The sequence below is a fragment of the Leucoraja erinacea genome, chromosome 13, assembly GCF_028641065.1.
Source record: "Leucoraja erinacea ecotype New England chromosome 13, Leri_hhj_1, whole genome shotgun sequence".
In the NCBI taxonomy this organism is placed as follows: Eukaryota; Metazoa; Chordata; class Chondrichthyes; order Rajiformes; family Rajidae; genus Leucoraja; species Leucoraja erinaceus.
The window spans coordinates 51,666,866-51,689,739 of NC_073389.1; the positions used below are offsets into that span (position 1 = coordinate 51,666,866).

Sequence of the window (22,874 nt, forward strand, 5' to 3'; positions counted from 1 at the left end):
CCTAAAATGGTCGGTGGGGGCGAAGGACCTGTTTCATAGAAACATAGAAATTAGGTGCAGGAGTAGGCCATTCGGCCCTTCGAGCCTGCACTGCCATTCAATATGATCATGGCTGATCATCCAACTCAGTATCCCGTACCTGCCTTCTCTCCATACCCCCTGATCCCCTTAGCCACAAGGGCCACATCTAACTCCCTCTTAAATATAGCCAATGAACTGGCCTCAACTACCCTCTGTGGCAGAGAGTTCCAGAGATTCACCACTCTCTGCGTGAAAAAAGTTCTTCTCATCTCGGTTTTAAAGGATTTCCCCCTTTATCCTTAAGCTGTGACCCCTTGTCCTGGACTTCCCTAACATCGGGAACAATCTTCCTGCATCTAGCCTGTCCAACCCCTTAAGAATTTTGTAAGTTTCTATAAGATCCCCTCTCAATCTTCTAAATTCTAGAGAGTATAAACCAAGTCTATCCAGTCTTTCTTCATAAGACAGTCCTGACATCCCAGTTTCTCTAAAGTCTACAGTCTAAACCAATGATCCCAATGTTAATCTTAATCCTGAGATACACAATCAGTTGGGGGGACGGGATAGTCCTGTGAGCCAGTATGTGCTCGACGGGCCGAACGGCCTGGGTCTACACCATATGGGAATCAACATTTAGATTCCAACAAGACGAGAGACAGGCATCCGAATTCCTTGCTAATCACTTGTCAGAATAACCGGCGAGGCAGTGGGATATTTATTTCAACTCATTTGGTTATGCTTTCATAATTCATGTACATGTGTAGACTGTTAAGGCAGCATATTGCACTGAATCATTTAGGGATTATGGTTCCTGACGAGCGCATACGGCATGTCGGAGAGGGTTTAATTTTACCACGTTGCCCGTTATTAACCATCCTGAACGTGTATTCATTCATTTTATACACGGCCCCCACTTTGTACCAACAACGACAGCTCATGCATCTTTTCAGCCCCGTGTCAGAACGCCAGCAATTTGAAGGAATTATTAAGGTTAGAGATTACGGAGAGAGTGTGATTATTGGACTGTAAGCTTGATAATTACTTCAGCTTGCTGCTTCATTCATCACAGCGTTACCCTGTACTACCCGCTGTCAAACGCTCCCACATCAGGACAGATTTGTGAGCCGAGCTTGCCTGCAGGAATAAATAGATGAAAGCGCTTCGGTTTCACAATGAAAGGTGAGTCCAAGTGTGGTCCTCGCAATGTGGAAGAGCCACAATTAAACTAGAACGGAGGTGTGGAATGGAACTGCAGATGCTGGTTTATACCAAATATAGACACAAAGTGCTGGAGTAACTCAACGGGACAGGCAGCATCTCTGGAGAACATGGACAGGTGACATTCCGGGTCGGGACACAGACAGACAGACAGACAGACAGACAGACAGACAGACAGACAGACAGACAGACAGACAGACAGATAGATAGATAGATAGATAGATAGATAGATAGATAGATAGATAGATAGATATTGTTTAAAAAGGAACTGCAGATGTTGGAAAATCGAAGGTAGACAAAAGTGCTGGAGAAACTCAGCGGGTGCAGCAGCATCTATGGAGCAAAGGAAATAGGCAATGTCTCGGGCCGTCTTGGACTCCATGCCACTAGATCCTGACCTGCAGTTAGCATCTCCCTGGAAGAGCAAACATAGAATATGATTTCAATAAATAAATCTATTTACATGCATACAGTCATAGTGTTTTTCCTGTGGGAGGAGTGTCCGGAGGGGGGGGGTGGTGATTGGCAGTCACCGAGGTACATTGTTGAGTAGAGTGACACCCGCCGGAAAGAAGCTGTTCCTGGACCTGCTGGTCCGGCAACGGAGAGGCCTGTAGCACCTCCCGGATGGTAGGAGGGTAAACAGTCCATGGCTGGGGTGAGAGCAGTCCTTGGCGATGCTGAGTGCCCTCCGCAGACAACGCTTGCTTTAGACAGACTCAATGGAGGGGAACTGGGAACCGGTGATGCGTTGGGCAATTTTCACCACCCTCTGCCATGCTTTCCGGTCGGAGACAGAGCAGTTGCCATACCATACTGTGATGCAGTTGGTAAGGATGCTCTCGATGGTGCAGCGGTAGAAGTTCACCAGGATCTGAGGAGACAGATGGACCTTCTTCAGTCTCCTCAGGAAGAAGAGACGCTGGTGAGCCTTCTTGACCAGAGTTGAGGTATTGTGGGTGCAAGAGAGGTCATCGGAGATGTTGACCCCCAGGAACCTGAAGCTGGAAACACGTTCCACCTCCGTCCCGTTAATGTGGATGGGGGTGTGCGTGCCGCCCCTAGACTTCCTGAAGTCTCCAATGAGCTCCTTGGTCTTCTTGGAGTTAAGGGCCAGGTTGTTGTCAGCGCACCATGCTGCTAGGAGCTGGACCTCCTCCATATAGGCCGACTCATCGTTGTTGCTGATGAGGCCAATCACTGTCGTATCCGTTGTCAATGGGGGAGGCCCAGGACAGAAAGCAGCAGATGACAATAGAAGAATTCTTTAATTCTTTAAGAATAGACAATAGACAATAGGTGCAGGAGTAGGCCATTCGGCCCTTCGGCCCTTCATGGCTGATCGTCCCCAATCAGTACCCCGTTCCTGCCATCGCCCCATATCCCCTGACTCCGCTATCTTTAAAAGCCCTATCTAGCTCTCACTTTAAAGCATCCAGAGAACAGGCCTCCACCGCCCTCTGAGGCAGAGAATTCCACAGACTCTCTGTGAGAAAAAGTGTTTCCTCGCCTCCGTTCTAAATGGCTTACTCCTTATTCTTAAACTGCGGCCCCTGGTTCTGGACCCCCCAACATCGGGAACATGTTTCCTGCCTCTAGCGTGTCCAAACCCTTAACAAGCATCCAGATAACCGGCCTCCACCGCCCTCTGAGGCAGAGAATTCCACACACTCACAACTCTCTAAGGGGGTAGGCCATTTAGGACTGAGATGAGGAAAAACCTTTTTCACCCGGAGAGTTGTGAATCTGTTGAATTCTCTGCCACAGAAGGCAGTGGAGGCCAATTCGCTGGATGTATTTGAAGAGAGATTTAGGTATAGCTCTTAGGGCTTAACGGAATCAAGGGATATGAGGGGAAAAAGCAGGAACGGGGTACTGATTTTGGATGATCAGCCATGATCATATTGAATGGCGGTGCTGGTTCGAAGGGCCGAATGGCCTACTCCTGCATCCATGTTCTATGTTTCTATGTTACTAGTATATCTGCGGTGGTTTAATGCTTTTAACGGGAGGAAACACTTGACCTTTTTAATAGGATAAAGATATATGTTTGTACAAGCGATGCTGTCAGCATTGTACTGACCTCACATCAGGCTTGCACGCTGATATTGATCCTGTTCTTAGAGAAAGTACAGTCCATAAAGAATCTCCGATCAATACTGTAGCAAACCACTCGGATATGAGACGTTGACTTGCGATTAGATATTTGGAAAGAGCTGCAAGGAAACCTGACCTTTTCTCCTGACAGTCTCACTGGTCCAGATTACAAGCTGGATAGAGACGCAAGGAACTGCAGGCGCTGATTCACAAAAGAAAAACCACCAAGTGCTGGAGTAACTCAACATCTCTGGAGTTTAGTTTAGTTAATTATCACGTGTACCAAGGTACAGTGAAAAGCTTTTTGTTCGGCGCTGTCTGCTGGATAGACTCGGCTTGTACTCGCTAGAATTTAGAAGATTGAGGGGGGATCTTATAGAAACTTGGGCAAGAGAATCTGTGCACCTCTACCCGATCTATTCCTCTCATGATTTTGTACACCTGTATAAGATCACCCCTCATCCTCCTGTGCTCCATGGAATATAGAAAAGTACAAAATTCTTAAGGGGTTGGACAGGCTGGATGCAGGAAGATTGTTCCCGATGTTGGGGAAGTCCAGAACAAGGGGTCACAGTTTAAGGATAAGGGGGAAGTCTTTTAGGACCGAGATGAGAAAAACATTTTTCACACAGAGAGCGGTGAATCTGTGGAATTCTCTGCCACAGAAGGTAGTTGAGGCCACAGTTCATTGGCTATATTTAAGAGGGAGTTAGATGTGGCACTTGTGGCTAAAGGTATCAGGGGGTATGGAGAGAAGGCAGGTACGGGATACTGAGTTGGATGATCAGCCATGATCATAGTGAATGGTGGTGCAGGCTCGAAGGGCCGAATGGCCTACTCTTGTACCTATTTCCTAGGTTTCTATGTTTCTATCCAGTCTGCATTTTGTGTTTCATCTTCGGTGTAAACCAGCACCTGCAGTTCCTTCCTACCCCTCACAATTCCAGTTTAGTTTATTGTCATCGAGGTACAGTGAAAAGCTTGTTATGTTACATGCTATCCAGTCAGGAGAAAGACAATCGAGCCATTGACCAGTGTACAAGATACAAGATCAGGTTAGTGCAAGATAAAGCCAGCAAAGTCCGATCCAGGATAGTCCCAGGGTGACCAACCAGGTAGATAGTAGCTCAGGACCGCTCTGCAGGTTGCGGGAGGATGGACGGTCCGGAGATACCGCCTGTCCCGCTGAGTTACTCCAGCATTTTGTGTCTGTCTTCGGTGTGAACCAGCATCTGCAGTTCCTTCCTACACAACTGAATGTATTCATGGATATATCAAATCAGTATTCTTGCCGTCCAAGCTAATACAAACTGAAAGCCATGTCCTTGGGCAGGGTCACACACTGCTGTCTGTTTTGAACAAGTTCAAAGCATCGGCAAGAAAATAATAGAGAGGAGAAAAAAAATATTGTTTTCCTGCATTTTATTTTAAACCATTGCGTGTTCTGCACGGGCCACGGGCTTGGAATTGGCCAACAGAATCAGTTTATTCAGGGTCTCATCTTCCCAAATCTTTTCTCTCAATGAAGCGGGCGGCACGGTGGCGCAGAGATAGAGTTGTTGCCTTACAGGGACAGATCAGAGGGCGGTGGAGGCCGGTTCTCTGGATGCTTTCATGAGAGAGCTAGATTAGGGCTCTTAAAGATAGCGGAGTCAGGGGATATGGGGAGAAGGCAGGAACGGGGTACTGATTGGGGATGATCAGCCATGATCACGTTGAATGGCGATGCTGGCTCGAAGGGCCGAATGACCTACTCCTGCACCCATTGTCTATTGTCTATTCAGGAACAGTCTCTTCCCAGGTCGACACAAAAAGCTGGAGTATCTCAGCGGGATGGGCAGCATCTCTGGAGAGAAGGAGTGGGTGACTTGTCAGGTCGAGACCCTTCCTCAGACTGATGTCAGAGGAGTGGGCAGGACAGAGAGAGAATGTAGTCGGAGACTGTAAGACTGGTGGGAGAAATTGGAAGGGGGGAGGGGATGGAGAGAGAGGGAAAGCAAGGGCTACTTGAAGTTAGAGAAGTCAATGTTCATACCGCTGGGGTGTAAACTACCCAAACGAAATATGAGGTGCTGTTCCTCCAATTTGCGCTGGGCCTCACTCTGATCATGGAGGAGGCCCAGGACAGAAAGGTCAGATTGGGAATGGGAGGGGGAGTTGAAGTGCTGAGCCACCGGGAGATCAGGTTGGTTAATGCGGACTGAGCAGAGGTGTTCCGTGAAGCGATCGAAACGACCAGCTCAGGCACGTTTCGCTGAACACCTCCGCTCAAGGGCCTGTCCCACTGCGGTGCCTAATCCGTGAGTTAAAAAGAGTGTCTTCGACCTTCCAGCTCGAGGGCACTCTGCTGGAAAACCTTGAGCTGGATCGACCCATCCGCGTTGAAACCGCGAGCTGGATCGACCGAACCGCGCGCACACACACGCACACGAACACACACACACGAACACACACACACGCGCACACACACACACACACACGCGCACTAGCACACACACACGCGCGCGCGCGCACACACACACAAACACACGCTCACAGACACACACACACTACACACACACACACACACACACACAATGCGCACACACACACACACACGCACACACACAAACACACGCTCACAGACACACACACACACTAGCACACACACACACACACGCACACGCACACGCACACACACACACACGTACACACGCACACACACACATCGCGAAGGCAGGGGCCAGGGAAATCATTTGCTCAGTTTGGAGTTCAGGAAACATTGGATCAGCAGCTGGTCGGTGGCAGTGAGTGACTTGGGTCCTTGCTGTTCCTCTCACGCAAGCAACAATCGGCTTCTGCCAAATGTCCGAGCATTGCGGCCAAACCAGTTTAGTTGACAGATGCAGCATGGAAAAGTAAGTTAGTAAGTAAGTTTATTGGCCAAGTATTCACATACAAGGAATTTGCCTTGGTGCTCCACCCACAAGTAACAACATGACATACAGTGACAGTTACAAATGACTCTGTAACACAAAACATTAATAATAATAAAACATTAATGATAAAACACCATTGATCAAGCATGTAAACCAACAAAATACCAGATCAAAGGGAGGCCACAGATTTTTGGCTGTTGAGTAGAGCTACTACTCGTGGATAAAAGCTGTTTTTATGTCTGGCTGTGGCAGCTTTGACAGTCCGGAGTCGCCTTCCAGAAGGAAGTGATTCAAAGAGTTTGTGGCCAGGGTGAGAGGGGTCAGAGATGATCTTGCCCGCTCGCTTCCTGGCCCTTGCAGGGTGCAGTTCATCAATGGAGGGAAGGTTGCGGCCAATAGTCTTATCCGCTGATCGGACGATTCGCTGCAGCCTCCAGGAAAAGAGGCCCTTTGGCCCACCGAGTCAAGCGATCCCCGCACGCTAACGCTGCCCTGCACGCGCGGCGGACAATTTACATTTATACCAGGGCCATTGACCGACAAACCGAGTGTGGGAGGAAAGCGAAGATGTCGGAGAAAACCCACGCAGGGGGAAGAGGGTACAGACATGCAACCCCGAGCCGGGATCGAACCCGGGTCTCTGGTGCTGCAAGCGATGGAAGGCAGCAACTCTACCGCTGCGGGTGCAGCAGCATCTTCTGTGGAGCGAAGGAAATAGGCAACGTTTCGGGACGAAACGTTGCCTATTTCCTTCGCTCCACAGAAGATGCTGCTGCACCCGCTGAGTTTCTCCAGCATTTTCGATTTTCCAGCATCTGCAGTTCCTTCTTAAACAAAACTCTACCGCTGCCCTTTCATGCAGTTTCTGGTGGAGTCACGTCAAACAGCACCAATGACCCCACCAGCAAAACAGTCCCATCGCACATCACTGTGTTAGTGTTAGACTGTGTATGTGTTGATGTATCATTGTGGACGAACCGAACCATGATTAATCTGTCTTCATTTCTTTCTCTTCCTCCCTTCCCGACATGTCCCACCTCTGTGCTTGTCATCCATCTCACCGACTATCTCACACCCTCCCTCCACCCCTATCCTCTCACCCCTCCCCCCCACACACACACACACACACACACAATCTTTCCACCCCTCTCTCCCTCCACACCCTGCATCATCTCTACCCCCCTCTTCCCAAAAATCACCCACCTCCTCCCCAATCGACACCCTCCCCCCCCCGTTTCACACACCCCCCACTCTCCCCCCCTCCCCCCACTCCTCCCACCACAACCCCCCCCGCCCCCTCCTCCACCCACTCCCACCCCTTCCCTCCCCCACACCCCTCCATCCCCTCCCTTCCCCGTCCCTGCGCCCCCCCCTCCACCTCCCCCTCCCCCTCCACCTCCACACCCCCTCCCCCAAACCCCCTCCCCTCCCCCCTCCCTTTCCCCCTCCACCCCCACCCCCCCCCCCCACACCCCTCAACACCCCCCCTCCACCCCCTCCACCCCTTCCTTCATCCCTCCCCTCCCCCACACACCCCTCCCCCCCCCCCCCCACTCCCCCTCCACCCCCTCCTTCATCCCTCCCCCTCCCCAATGCACATCCTTCACCTTCTCCTGCCCCTCCCCCCCCCTTCTCGCCCCCTACCCCTCCCCCCCCCCCCACCATCCCCCTCTGCTAACCCTCTTCCCCCCTTTATCCCCCATGCTCATCCCCCGCCCACTCTCCTCTCTCCCCCACACCACATACCCCCTCCCTCCGCACCCACCCCCCCCCCCACATCTCACCCCTACCCAAAACCTTATCCCTAATACACACCCCCCCCCCCCCCCACGCTACCACATTCCACCTGAACCTGTCCACCCTCTCCCCCCACCTCACCCCCCCCCCCCCCCCCCCACCCCCTCACGCACCAACCCTCCCCCCTCCCATCCCCTTCGTCACACACCTCCCCCCCCCCCCCCCCCCCCCCCCCCCCCCCCCCCCCCCCTCCTCCCCCCCCCCCCTCCCGGTCAACCATTCTATCAACGCCACCGAAGATACGTGTGGACTGCAGCCATCACGCCATCCATTGGTCGTCCACCTCACCTTTGTCTCATCCATTGGCTTCATCGGGTTGAGTTTAGTTTAGTTTAGTTGAGAGAAACAGCGCGGAAACAGGCCCTTCGGCCCACCGAGTCCGCTGCCGACCAGCGATCCCCGCGCACTAGGGACAATTTACACATACCCACCATGCCAACTAACCTACAAACCTGTACGTCTGTGGAGCGTGGGAGGAAACCATAGATCGCGGAGAAAACCTACGCGAGCGTGCAAACTCCGTATAGACAGCACCCGTAGACTGGAGCGAACCCGGGTCCCTGACGCTGCAGGGCAGCAACTCTACCGCTGCGCCACCGTGCCGTCGTGTTATGGCCCCGAGAATTCGCACCACGAGCAACCTCCCTCTCTCGCCCGCTGCCTCTCACCGCCTTCTGACCAGCTCGCTGTGCGAGTCCATCCACTAGATTCCATGTAGTTACCACTGACACTCATTCCCAGCCCCCTGAGACGGTCCTAAAGTCCGAAGCCGACTCATAAGTTCTAGGAGCAAAATTAGGCCATTCAGCCCATCAAGTCTACTCCGCCATTCAATCTAGGCTAATCTGTCTCAACCCCATCCTCCTGCCTTCGCCCCATAACCGCTCATACCCGTACTAATCAAGAATCTGTCAACCTCCGCCTTAAAAATATCCACTGACTTGCCCTCCACAGCCGTCAGTGGCAATGAATTCCACAGATTCACCACCCTCTGGCTAAAGAAATTCATCCCCATCTCCTTACTAAAGGTAGAGATGGGGAGAAGGCAGGTACAGGTTATTATCATCGATGAGATGATGTGATCAGCATTAAAGCGACTCCCTCTTAGAACGTAGAACGTAAAACAGTACAGTACAGCACAGGAACAGGCCCTTCGGCCCATCGGTCTTGTGTTAGCCATCGTGCCAATCTAACCTAATGCCCACTCTACAGCTCCAAGTCCGATCCTTCTACTTCCATGTTCTAGTCCATCACAGATTTGTGGTTGTCCGGCACTTCCTTTAATCCGGACAAAATTCCGAGAGGGCACTTGAAATCCTTCCCCCCCCCCCCCCCACCCCCCACCCCCACGACAATGTAGCGCCTAGGCTGCGTAAGGCAACCGTTCTCAACCTCATCGGGACTTCCACGTCCGAGCGCCGGATGGAATTTGGCCCCTGCGGCCGGTGCTCTGGTACTCCAGCCTGGCCGGAGCTGGCAGATCCGCTCCCATAGCCGACGCCCGAGGCCGACTTTGCTTCAGAGGTGTTTAATGCACAAATTTATAAGGGATCAGATCGCAAGTGTAATTGATTGCGGTGAAACTGAGACGATCGCTGTTATGTTGGCATCTGTGAGCACTTAATTTGTTAACTTATGCACAGGACAATTATCTTGCACACATGCATTATCACAGCCATGTTCATTATTTTTGAATAAAATAAGCAACCTGTAATTTATCTGTTTTCTTTCATCGATAACAGTTTCTTCTCACGAACAACCACAATAGTTCTGTGACCCCTATAGAAGTCTCAATGAGGGGGATGAGATGCCACTTCCTTTTAAAGTCTCCACTTCCTGTCACGTGATAAACAAGAAACAATGGGGGGGGGGGAACAAGGAACTGCAGATGCTGGTTTACAAAAAAAAACACAACGTGCTGGAGTAACTCAGCGGGGCTGGCGGCATCTGTGGAGGAGATGGATGGCCGACATTTTGGGTCGGGACCCTCCTTCGGGTTGATTATAGTGGGGGAGGGGGGAGAGAAAGCTGGAAAACCGAGGTGGGAAGGGGCAAAGCTTGGTGAGTGATAGGTGGATAGAGTAGCAATGTTACAAAATTTTGAGATTTAAAAAATCAAGTCTGCAATTTATCCCATCAGATAAAGCATAACAATAAGTTTAATTTGACACCTAATTCACTTTCATATCTCAAGTAATAAAAAGGTTATGGCCATTTTCATACTCGGAAATTAGCATCTTGTTCCCTATTGATTTTCTATGGGCATAACAAAAAAGCTGTGATCGTGGACAGTCAAAAGCCCATAACCTTCTTAAAAATTAAGAGAACTGAATGAAATTTTCAGTTATCATAGATTGAACCATTCTGAAACAAATATAAAATAATCTAACTTGGATGACCTAAAATTAAAGCATATAATTAGTTAGTTACCCAATTGTAGCTAATTTCAAACTTCAATTTACTAGATCTAAACATCTATCCATTTCTTAATAAATGATTAACATTTTTAAATAGCCCAAGTGTCCAAATAATATTCACAAATAATTCACAATAAAACATGATTTTTAAATCTCATTTACATCAATTTATAGGCCAAATGGAAGGAATTTAGAGTTCAATTGCTGTAAATTAAAGTCAATTTAAATCGGCTTTCTAGTGGGTTCCTGTGGAACGCACTGGTTTAGAACGTTCACATTGCGCTGGATTTATGCCCTCAAATGCCCAGAAAAATACTGCGGGATATAAAGAACCCAAAATGAGCTACTCGCTATAGAAAACTTTATTAACAGGGTTATATACATGCCCCATTTAATGTAAAAATAAGGTACATACCTTTAATTGTTTGCTTTATAAAACCCTGGGGCTGCGAGAGGTTGCGAGTTTAGAGAGCAATTTTTAAATTACTCTAACTATTTTACAAGGCCATAAAAACTAATAATACCTTTTGCGACGGGGTCTTTCAGCGATTTTCCGTTAATGATTTACTAGGCTGAACATTTTCGATTGCAACAGCCTAGTAAAAATCGCGTTTTAAACCCGCCCCCTCTAAACAGCGCCAAAATCACACACAAGGGGTGGGGCAGATGCTCAGCCACGATTCAGGTAGGTTTTGTAACATACCTAGATAGAGGGGGTTCAAAGGGAAGATGGGTGGACAAAGGCCAGGGATGAAAAAGAGGCAAAAGGGTGTGAGATAAGGAAAGGAAGAGAAGAGAAAAGTCAAGCCAGAGAGATGGATACAATAGACAATAGGTGCAGGAGTAGGCCATTCGGCCCTTCAAGCCAGCACCGTCATTCAATGTGATCATGGCTGATCATCCAACTCAGTATCCCGTTCCTGCCTTCACCCCATATCCCCTGACTCCACTATCCTTAAGAACCCCCTCTAGCTCTCTTTTGAAAGTATCCAGAGAATCGGCCACCGCCGCCCTCCGAGGCAGCGAATTCCACAGACTCACACCTCTCCATTCTAAATGGCTTATCCCTATTCTTAAACTGTGGCCCCTGGTTCTGGACTCCCCCAACATCGGGAACATGTTTCCTGCCTCTAGCGTGTCCAAACCCTTAATAATCTTATATGTTTCAATAAGATTGCCTCTCATCCTTCTAAATTCCAGCATATACAAGCCCAGCCGCTCCATTCTCTCCGCATATGACGGTCCCGCCATCCCGGGAATTAACCGGTGAACCTACGCTGCACTCCCTCAATAGCAAGAATGTCCTTCCTTAAATACAGGTGGAAGGGGACGGGAGAGGGGGAGAGAGGGTGGGGATGGGGACAGGAAATAATGTGCAGCTCTCTACAACATGGAACTGAGATGGACCAATGTGCCATATTATAGAGTCACAAGGCTCCAACTAAAAGTTAGGGAAAGGGAAAAAAGTTTTTTGTTTAAACATGTCAACAAGTTTAAAATGAAACTTCAAATGGCGTTTTACAAAGCATGCCATTGAGCTTAAAATAATTTAAAAATGAGTGCCATTAAAATAAAAAGAAATAAGACTATGCCATTGAAATAAAAGCCTGTAAAAACTATGGCAATGAAATAAAATGAAATATAACATGAATTTAAAGTCAATCTTAAAAAGGGCATCAAGTGTGCAGGATAGAACTGGTGGGCCGAAAGGCCTGTTTCCGCACTGTATCTCTAAACTAAACTAAGCTGGCAGCTTAGCGGAGCTAAACTAAGTGGGGGGGTCGCTGGAGTAACTCGGCGAGTCAGGCAGCATCTCTGGAGAGAGGGAATGTCTCCAGTTTAAATTGCATGTAATCCAATCAGATCAGATAATACTACACATAAACACAATCAAGTCAAACTCAAATACAATAGATAGAGCAAAGGGGAAGATACAGAGTGCAGGATAGAGTTCTCAGCATCGTGGCGCATCAGTTCCACAGACCAAGTCCAATGTCTGCAATGGGGTAGAGGTGAATCGGACAGAACCCGAGCTTGTGGAAGGACCGTTCGGAAGCCTGATGACAGAGGGGAGGAAGCTGCTCCTGAGTCTGGTGGTGCGCGCTTTCAAGCTTCTGTACTTTCTGCCGGACTGGAGCAGGGAGAAGAAGGAATAAGCAGGATGGATATGTCTTTGATGATGTTGGCTGCTTTCCCGAGGCGGCGTGAAATGTAGATGGAGTCAATGGTGGGGATACATACATAGATACATAGAAAATAGGTGCAGGAGTAGGCCCTACGAGCCTGCACCGCCATTCAATATGATCATGGCTGATCATCCAACTCAGTATCCCGTACCTGCCTTCTCTCCATACCCCCTGATCCCTTTAGCCACAAGGGCCGCATCTAACTCCCTCTTAAATATAGCCATTGAACTGGCCTCAACTACCTTCTGTTGCAGAGAGTTCCAGAGATTCTAGAGAGTGTCTGTCCATGTGATGGACTGGGCTATGTCCACAACCCTGCAATTTAACATAACATAGAAACATAGAAAATAGGTGCAGGAGGAGGCCTTTTGGATCTTTGAGCCAGCACCGCCATTCACTGTGATCATGGCTGATCATCCACTATCAGTAACCCGTACCTGCCTTCTCCCCATATCCCTTGATTCCGCTAGACCCTGCAGCATCTCTGGAGTGAAGGAATGGGTGATGTTTCGGGTCGAGACGCTTCTTCAGTCTGAAAGAAGGGTCTTGACCCGAAACGTCACCCATTGCTTCTCTCCAGAGATCCTGCCGCCGGTCCCGCTGAGTTACTCCTGCATTTTGTGTCTATCTCCAATTTTCTTGGCCCCGCTCTGGGAGTAGAAGTGGGGGCGGACCGGATCGGCAACGGCCGTGAGCCCCAGGCCGAGTTCGGCGATCGTTTGCCGGCTTCTGCTGCTGTTGAAGGTGAGACGTTGCGTCGTGCCAGGGTCTTGGGCCTGTGCCACTTTGGCCGTCAGTTACGAGACAGTCCGGTGCCGCGCGAAGATTTTGTTCGCTACAAAGATTTCGGAGCCCCGCGCGATGTCGCGCACAACTCCACGTCCCTCCGCGCTTCTCAGTGGGACCGGCCCCGCGCGGCCACACGATGCCCGTGTGCCTCAACGCGACGACGAGGTCACGTAATTTGCGTGCCAAGGACACGTAAGTGGGACAGGGCCTTAACTCTCTTTTAAATTCATCCAGTGAATTGGCCTCCACTGCCTTCTGCGGCAGAGAATTCCACAAATTCACAACTCTCCGGGTTGAATTTTTATTTATTTTTTCTCATCACAGTTTTAAATGGCCTCCTCTTTATTCTTAGACTGTGACTTCTTGCAGTCTTGGGCCGAGCTGTTCCCAAACCGATCTGTGATGCAACTCGACAGCATGCTTTCCATAGAGCATCCGCGGAGGTTTGTAAGAGTTATTGGACACACGTTGAACTTCCTCAGTCATCTGAGGAGGTCGAGTTGTTGATGTGCCTTCTTGCCTGCGGCATCTACAGTATGTGTTTGGTTCACAATTTCTTAGTGGTACCATTAAGACCGAGGAATACCTCTTTATTGATCATCTCCTCAGGACAACTCTGCTGATCTTCTCAGCATCTGAAACCTTCTCCCACCCTTGAGGTCTGGCTCCATATCCAAGGGCCGGACATCTTTCAGATTTTACTTCAGACTAGAGATATTATTGGCTTCTGAAAATGGGCGCTAGTTCGTAGGATAGTGCGAGTGTTTTCCCCGGGTGCTCCGGTTTCCTCCCACGTTCCAAAGCGCAGGAACGGGCCCTTTCGGCGCACCGAGTCCACGCCGACCAACGATCACCCCGTACACTAGCACCATCCCAGACACTAGGGACAATTTTACAACTTACCGAAGCCCATTAACCTACAAACCTGCACGTCTTTGGAGTGTGGGAGGAAACCAGATCACCCAGAGAAAACCCACGCGGTCCCAGGGAGAACGTACAGACTCTGGGCAGACATGCACCCGTGGTTAGGATCGAACCCGGGTCTCCGGCACTGCGAGGCAGCAACTATACCGCTGCCGCCCAAAGATTCTCCCCGGATCGCCCACAATTTTCCTCCTGCACGAGCAGGCTGTCGACAGCCGGCGTGCCCTCCAGATATCCCCCGTCAGATCGGGTGGAAGGAGAACTTCTGCACATTGCTATTCCCCGCCACGCACGGCAGCCTTGGCGAGAAGCGTCAACAGTCATTAATATTTCATGAGTTAAAGCGTTGAAAGTACTTCATTTCTGACAAAATCATTGTCAATTAATTTTCCAAACATGTGCTTTGCCATTTGTCTTAAGCTAAATTGAGTTTTCTTTTGAAGTGATGGAATTATAATTAGTCGGCTTTTTAAATGTATTTAATACCCAGAGGATCCGGAGTTATAAATTGAATGGGTATCATTTTGATGTATTCCGAATCAAATTCCATCACTTTCTCTCTTTCACTTTCAGTCACCATCAGCCATGCAAATGAGAAGCAAATGCGTTGAAGGGGTAACTCTGATCCGATTCGATGTGTTTGTGAATATTAGGTCCTTCGACTGCAATGAGTTGTCTTATACACTCCAGCAGCTTCAGGCAGAGGCTGGAAGTTCCTCTCGACTCTTGGCCTGGCAGCCAAGTCTGCCGATGTAAGGTTGGACGGGCAAGAGGAGATGTAGACTACAGAGGACCGTCCAGCACCGGGGCAGTGGGCCCTTCGACCCACAATGTCCGTGCCGAATACAAGTTCACAAGTTGTAGGAGTACAATTAGGGCCATGCAGGCCCATCGGGTCGTTCATCTCAACCCCATTCTCCAGTCTTCTCCCCGAAACAAGTCCACGGGTTATAGGGCTAGAATTAGGCCATTCAGCCCATCGAGTCCTCCCCGCCATTCAATCATGGCTGATCTCTGCTTCCTAATCCAATTTTCCTGCCTTCTCCCCATAACCCTTGGCGCCTGTTGTAATCAAGAACTTATCCACCTCTACATTTAAAATATCCACTGCCTTGGCCTCCACCGCCCTCTGTGGCAACGAGATCCACAGATTAATGACCCTCTGACTAAAGAAGTTCCTCCTCACCTTCTTTCTAAAAGAGCGCCCTTTAATTCTGAGGCTGTGACCTCTGGTCCTAGACTCTCGCACCAGTGGAAACATCCTCTCCGCATCCACTCTATCCATGCCTTTCATTATTCAGTCAGCTTCAATGAGGTCCCCCCTCAACCTTCCAAACTCCAGCGAGTACAGGCCCAGTGCTGTCAAACGCTCATCCTGTGCTAACCCACTCATTCTTTGGCACAATGCCAAGTTAAACCAAACTCCACTGCCTGCACGTGATCCATATCCCTCCATCCATTCCCTGCAAACCAATGTAAAAGCGTCTTAAACGCCACTATCGTATCTGCCTCCACCACCACCCCTGGCAGCGCGTACCAGGCACCCACCACTCTCAGTCTCAAGAAGGTTCTCGACCCAAAACGTCACCTATTCTTTTTCTCCTGGGATGCTGCCTGTCCCACCGAGTTACTCCAGAATTTTGTGTCCTCTCTCAGTGTAGGTACAGGCCCTTTGGCCCACAATGTCCGTGCCGAACGTGATGCCGAGACCAACTCCTATTTCCCTGCGCGTAATCCTTATGCCCCTGTCCCACTTAGGAAACCTGAACGGAAACCTCTGGAGACTTTGCGCCCCACCCACGGTTTCCGTGCGGTTCCCGGAGGTTGCAGGTGGTTGCCGGAGGTTGCAGGTGGGAGGTTGCAGGTAGTGGAAACAGGTAGGGAGATTGACAAAAACCTCCGGGAACCGCACGGAAACCTTGTGTGGGACGCAAAGTCTCCAGAGGTTTCCGTTCAGGTTTCCTAAGTGGGACAGGGGCATTATCCCTCCATTCCCTGCATATCCATGTGTCTATCCAAAAGCCTCTTAAAGGCCACTATCATACCCAAAGATCCTATAGCTGCTATAAGATCTTTGATCATACCTGCCTCCACCGTCGCCCCTGGCAACGTGCCCCAGGTACTCATCACTCTCTGCGTAAAAACAATTGCCCTTTGTACTTTCACCTTTGAACTTTGCCCTTCTCACCTTAAAGCTACAGTGCATTCAGAAAGTATTCGGACCCCTTGACTTTTTCCACATTTTGTTACGTTACAGCCTTATTCTAAAATGGATTAAATTATTTTTTTTCATCATCAAATATTAAAAAAGCTAAAACAGGTGTTTAGAAAAGTAATTAAAAATAAATAATTTGGTTATTTTGCAATTTGCAAACATTTCTAAACACCTGTTTTCACTTCTTCATACTGTGTGCAGATTGTGTGTAGATAGATGATTAAAAAAATGAATTGAATCCATTTTAAAATAAGGCTGTAACGTAAAAAGTGGAAAAAGTGAGCGGTCTGAATATTTTCTGAATGCACTGTATGCCCTGTCGCCTTTCACATTGCCATCCTGGGAAGAAGGTTCTGACTGTCTACCCTATCTTTGCCTCTCATAATTTAATGTACTTCTATCAGGTTTCCCCTCAGGCTCCGACTCTCCAGAGAAAACAATCCAATTCGGTCTGACCTCTCCCTATAGCTAGGATAGACACAAAGTGCTGGAGTAACTCGGCGGGACAGCCAGCATCTCTGAAGTAAAAGTATGGGTGAATGTTTTGGATCACGGCCCTTCTTCAGATGCTTTTATAGTTAATACACTCTAATAGCCCTGTCCCACAGTACGAGTTCATTCTAAGAGCTCTCCCGACTTTAAAAATTCAAACTCGCGGTAAGCACGGAGAATGAACGTAGCGGGTACGTCGGAGCTCGGGGACGTCTCTTCGCGGCGCGTAACGCTAACGGCAGGTACTCGGGAAGACTCGCTAACGGCAGGTAAGCACGGGAAGACTCGTGAAGATTTTTCGACATGTTGAAAAATGTCCACGAGAGCCCCGAGTACCGACGAGCGGCCATTACCGTAAATCTCCGAGTTCGAATCATGGCAAACTCGGGAGAACTCTTGGAATGAACTCGTACAGTGGGACAGGGTTTTAACACAGACAATATTGTGGTAGACCCCTTCTGCACCGTCTCAAAGCCATCCGTAATGGGGCAAACGGAACTGCACGCAATACTCCAAATGCGGCCTAATCGCAGTCCTTTTAATCTGCATTATGACTTCCTGACTCTCGTACCCAATGCTGTAACCGGCCAAGGCAAGCATAACGTACAACTTAAACGCCACACCTCGTATATGCCTCCACCGCCACTCGCAGCAGCGCGTTCCAGGCACCCACGAACTCTCAGTCTCAAGAAAGGTCTCAACCCAAAACATCACCTCATTCCTTCTCTCCAGAGATGCTGCCTGTCCCGCTGAGTTACTCCAGCAGTTTGTGTCTATCTTCATACCTATTTGTGTTGCCACTTCCAGGTCAGCCCCAAGCTGGGGGCAGCATCGCTGGAGAACATGGATAGGCAACGTTTCGGGTCCCGAACCCTGTTTAGACTGATTGTAGGGGGGTGAGAAGAAGGGTATAAAGTCAGAAGGTCATAAGGGATAGGAGTAGAATTAGGCCATTCGGCCCATCTAGTCTACTCCGCCCATTCAATCATGGCTGATCCTCCTATTCTCCTGCCTTCTCCCCATAACCCCTGACACCCGCACCAATCAAGAATCTATCTGCCCTAAAAATATCCACTGACTTGGCCTCCACAGCCTTCAGTGGCAAAGAATTCCACAGATTCACCACCCTCTGACTAAAGAAGACTGGAAAAACTTGGGACTAGGATGGGAATCTTGGTCGGTGTGGGCAAGTTGGGCCGCAGGAGCTTTTAACCTGTGTACAGCACTATGAATCTATGAGAAACAGTTGCGTGAAGAAAATATGGTTAAAAATGCTGGGGTTTTCCAGCCTTTTCTGTTTTGCCAGCAGGGCCAATGATGCTGGCAGTCTTTTAAAGGTCTTGCCTGTTGAGTTTATTGTCACATGTACCGAGGTACGGTGAAAATCTTTCCTCCTGCACCATCCAGTCAAAGACTAGAAAGAGAAGGAACTAAGATATACATGATAGCACAAGCTCAAGGCGCTTGAGTAACTCAGCAGGCCAGGCAGCATCTCCGCAAGGAATGAACAGAGGACATTTCGGGTCTGGGCCCTTATTCAGAATTGATGTCTTTATTGGATATACAATACATGATTACTTAGAAACAGAGAAACATAGACAATAGGTGCAGCAGTAGGCCATTCGGCCCTTCGAGCCTGCACCGCCATTCAATGTGATCATGGCTGATCATCCAACTCAGTATCCCATACCTGCCTTTTCTCCATACCCCCTGATCCCTTTAGCCACAAGGGCCACATCTAACTCCCTCTTAAATATAGTCAATTAACTGGCCCCAACTACCTTCTGTGGCAGAGAATTCCACAGATTCACCACTCTCTGTGTAAAAAATGATTTTCTCATCTCGGTCCTAAAAGACTTCCCTCTTATCCTTAAACTGTGACCCCTTGTTCTGGACTTCCACAACATCGGGAATGATCTTCCTGCATCTAGCCTGTCCAACCCCTTAAGAATTTTGTATGTTTCTATAAGATCCCCGCTCAATCTTCTAAATTCTAGCGAGTACAAGCCGAGTCGGCCGCTGTGTAGAGCCACAGGATAAAGGGAATAAGGTTTAGCGCGAGATAAAGTCCAGTAAAGTCAGATTAAAGATTGTCCAAGGGTCTCCAATGAGGTCGACGGTAGATCAGAACAAGCTCATCAGGAAGGCTGGACCCGTCCTGGGGTTGGAGTTGGATTGATGGGAGGTTGGTCTTGGAGGGGAGGATGTCCGCTCCTCAAACTGCAGAGCATCCTGGACAATACAGCTCACCCCCTCCATGACACACACTGGTCAACCTGAGGAGCACCTTCAGCAGCAGGCTGGTTCCGCCAAGATGCAGCACAGAACGCCACAGGAGATCCTTCTTCCCTGTGGCTATCAAACTGTACAACTCCTCCCCCTTCAGTCGTGGGGTCGACTGAGACTGAGACTGACTCCCCTCCCGAACCTTTGCACATCTCCAATCCTTTCCGCTCGTCACCTCAGCTTTAACTGTGTTTTTTTTATCTTGTTTCTCTGGGTGTCTAAATTTTTAGCTAATTAAGTTATTACATCGGATGGAAGCTGCGTACCAAATCCCGTTGTACCTCTGTGCAACGACAATAAAATATATTATTATTATTATTATTATTATTATTATTCATGTATTTTGTGTTTTTTATGACTGTTGGTAGATCAATTTCCCACCTGGGATCAATAAAGTTCTCTCGTGTGTGGACTGTGCCCGGGTGGTTGAGTTGCTGCGGGTGCCTTTGATGGTTTGCGGTGTGTTTCCCCCCTCAGACACGCTGTTCCGGAGCCTGGGGTTGGGGGCGGTGGTGGGCCTCGCCGTTGCCGCCCTGCTGCTGATCCTGGTCATCACGGACATCAGCTGCTTCTTCAGCAAACAGTGCGGCGTGCTGATGTGCATCGCCACCAGGCTGTGCGGGAAGAAGAACGGCTCCAGCACCAAAGTCAAGGAGGCGGAAGAAGGGAAAGCGGCCTACTTGTGAGTAGAAGACTCGTCCTGTTTCTAGTTTTGGAGAAACGGCGGGGAAACAGGCCCCTTCGGCTCACCGAGACCCTGCCGACCAGCGATCACCCGAGAACCACCTATGCATGTTCTCCAGAGATGCTTCCTGACCCACTGAGTTACTCCAACACTTGGTGCTTTTTTTTGATTTAGTAGTTTAGTTTGGTTTGGTTTAGTTTACTTTAGTTTAGTTTAGAGATACAGCACGGAAACAGGCCCTTCGGCCCACCGTGTCCGTGTCGACCAGCGATCCCCACACATTAACACTACCCTACACACACTAGGGACAATTTATTTTTTAACACTACAGGTTTGTAGCCAATTCACCTACAAACCTGTACATCTTTGGAGTGTGGGAGGAAACCGAAGATCCCGGAGAAAACCAACGCAAGTCACAGGGAGAACGTACGAACTTCGCACAGACAGCGCCTGTAGTCGGGATCGAACCCGGGTCTCTGGCGCTACAAGCGCTGTAAGGCAGCAACTCCACCGCTGCGCCACCGCGCCACCCTGCATTTGGTTTTGTTTAGTTACGTTTTAGAGGTACAGTGTGGGAACAGGCCTTGTTCTCGGCAGCCCCCTCCCCTCCGGGTCCCTCCTTCATTCCCAGCGGCCCTCCTTCGCTAGGCACCCCCCCCCCCCCATGCTCTCAGCGGCTATAGGAGCAGCCCAACGGCATGGGGGCGCAGCGGTAGAGTTGCTGCCTCCCAGCGCCAGAGACCCGGGTTCGATCCCGACTACGGGTGCTGTCTTTGCGGAGTTTGTACGTTCTCCCCGTGACCAGTGAGGGTTTTCTCCGAGATCTTCGGTTTCCTCCCACACTCCAAAGACGTACAGATTTGCAGGTTGATTGGCTTGGTGTAAATGTGAACTGTCCCTAGAGTGTGTAGGGCAGCGTTAATGTGCGTGGTTCGCTGGCCGGCGCGGACTCGGTGGGCTGAAGGGCCTGTTTCCGCGCTGTATCTCGACACTAAACTGAACTAAGTCGGGCCGAATGTCCCGTTTCCCTGCTGTACGACTCTACCGGCGCTCTCCGCTCTCTCTCCCCAGGAAGGACGGATCGAAGGAACCAATAGTGGAGATGAGGACAGAAGATGAACCAATCACAAACCACGATGGGAGCTCAGCGAACGAACCAAACGAGACCACGCCTCTCACCGAGCCAGAGTAAGTATGGCCGCCTCCAATCACCACTCAATGGCCAATGGTTCAACGGTCAATGGCTCAATGGCCAATGATCAATGGGAAAATGATTCAATGGTCAATGGTTCAACAGCCAAAGACTCAATGACCAATGGGTCAAAGGTAAATGAGTCAATGGCCAATAGATCAATGGGTCAATGGGTCAATAGGTCAATGGGTCAATGGTCAATGGGTCAATGGTCAATGACTCAATAGTAGTCAATAGTTAGTAGTCAGTAATTAGTAATCAGTAGTCAGTGGTCAGTAAATAGTGTTTTATTTGTCAGATGCAACTGCACAGTGACATTTATTTTGCGTATATTACACATAATTTTGGCGGTGTTATTCAAAGTCCACAAAGTCCGGTCGCGCCTGCGTGCCTGATCTACTGGAGCAGTTCCCGCCAACCCGACGTCCCTCTCCTCTCCACGTCCGGCCATCTTTGTTTCCTGGGGGCGCCGCCTGCAGCCGACCTTGAAGGCACTGGAGGCGTTAGCCCGTGTCACCCACCCAACTGGCCCCCTCGCTCCTCGCGCCCGACGTCTCCAGCGGCTCCCTCCCTCCCGGTTACGCCGACCCACGAAGCTCTGGCGGGGACAGGCGGGCGGGCGGGCTGGGGGATGGGCTCACAGGAGGTCCACCTCTCTGTCGCCTTGCTAAGGTCTCGCTCTTAAGGGCTTTGAAAGATTGTTAAGGGCTTGGAAAATATGTTAAGGGCTTGGACACGCTAGAGGCAGGGGACATGTTCCCGATGTTGGGGGAGTCCAGAACCAGGGGCCACACACAGTTTAAGAATAAGGAGTAAGCCATTTAGAACGGAGACGAGGAAACACTTTTTCTGTGGTGAGTCTGTGGAATTCTCTGCCTCAGAGGGCGATGGAGGTGGGTTCTCTGGATACTTTCAAGAGAGAGCTAGATAAGGTTCTTAAATATAGCAGAGTCGGGGGATATGGGGAGAAGGCAGGAACGGGGTACTGATTGGGGATGATCTGCCATGATCACATTGAATGGCGATGCTGGCTCGAGGGGCCAAATGGCCTACTCCTGCACCTATTGTCTATTGTCTATTGTATCTCTGGTTCCTGGAATCAGAAAGACACCTCTGAGGAGATAAGCCCTTGAGCAGGCCTGTATATTTCATAGGTTCATGGAGCAGAATTAGGCCATTCAGTCCATTAAGTCTATTCTGCCATTCAATCTTGGCTGATCTATCTTTCCCTCTCATATCTGCCTCCACCACCAACCCTCTGGCTGTGTGTTCCAGGCTCCCGCCACTCTCTGTGTGAATGTAACCTGCCCCGCACATGTTCATAAGCGGTAGGAGCAGAATGAGTCCATTCGGCCCATCAAGTCGTCTTTGCCATTCAATCATGGCTGATCTATCTTCCCCTCTCAACCCCATTCTCCTGCCTTCTCCCCATAACTCCTGACACCTGTACTAATCAAGGATCTATCAATCTCCACCTTAAAAATATCCACTGACTTGGCCTTCCCAGATGTTTGTGGCAATGAATTCCACAGATTCACCACCCTCTGACTAAAGAAACTCCTCCTCATCTCCTTCCAAAAGGAACGTTTTCACCCAACAAACGGTGGCCAGTTCCCTTTGTCATCGTTACTTTTTTG

General features: G+C 49.5%; 1 protein-coding gene across 1 annotated transcript in view; it reads left to right on the plus strand.

The window, feature by feature from the left end:
• Positions 1–22,874, plus strand: part of LOC129702496 (neural cell adhesion molecule 2-like) — a gene marked incomplete at its 5' end in the record, with an annotated part of 163,425 nt that overhangs the window by 138,659 nt on the left and 1,892 nt on the right. The window contains 2 exons of the mRNA XM_055644223.1: positions 19,838–20,042; positions 21,117–21,233. Of these exons, the coding sequence (XP_055500198.1) occupies positions 19,838–20,042; positions 21,117–21,233 (322 nt within the window). The remainder of the gene's footprint in view (positions 1–19,837; positions 20,043–21,116; positions 21,234–22,874) is intronic.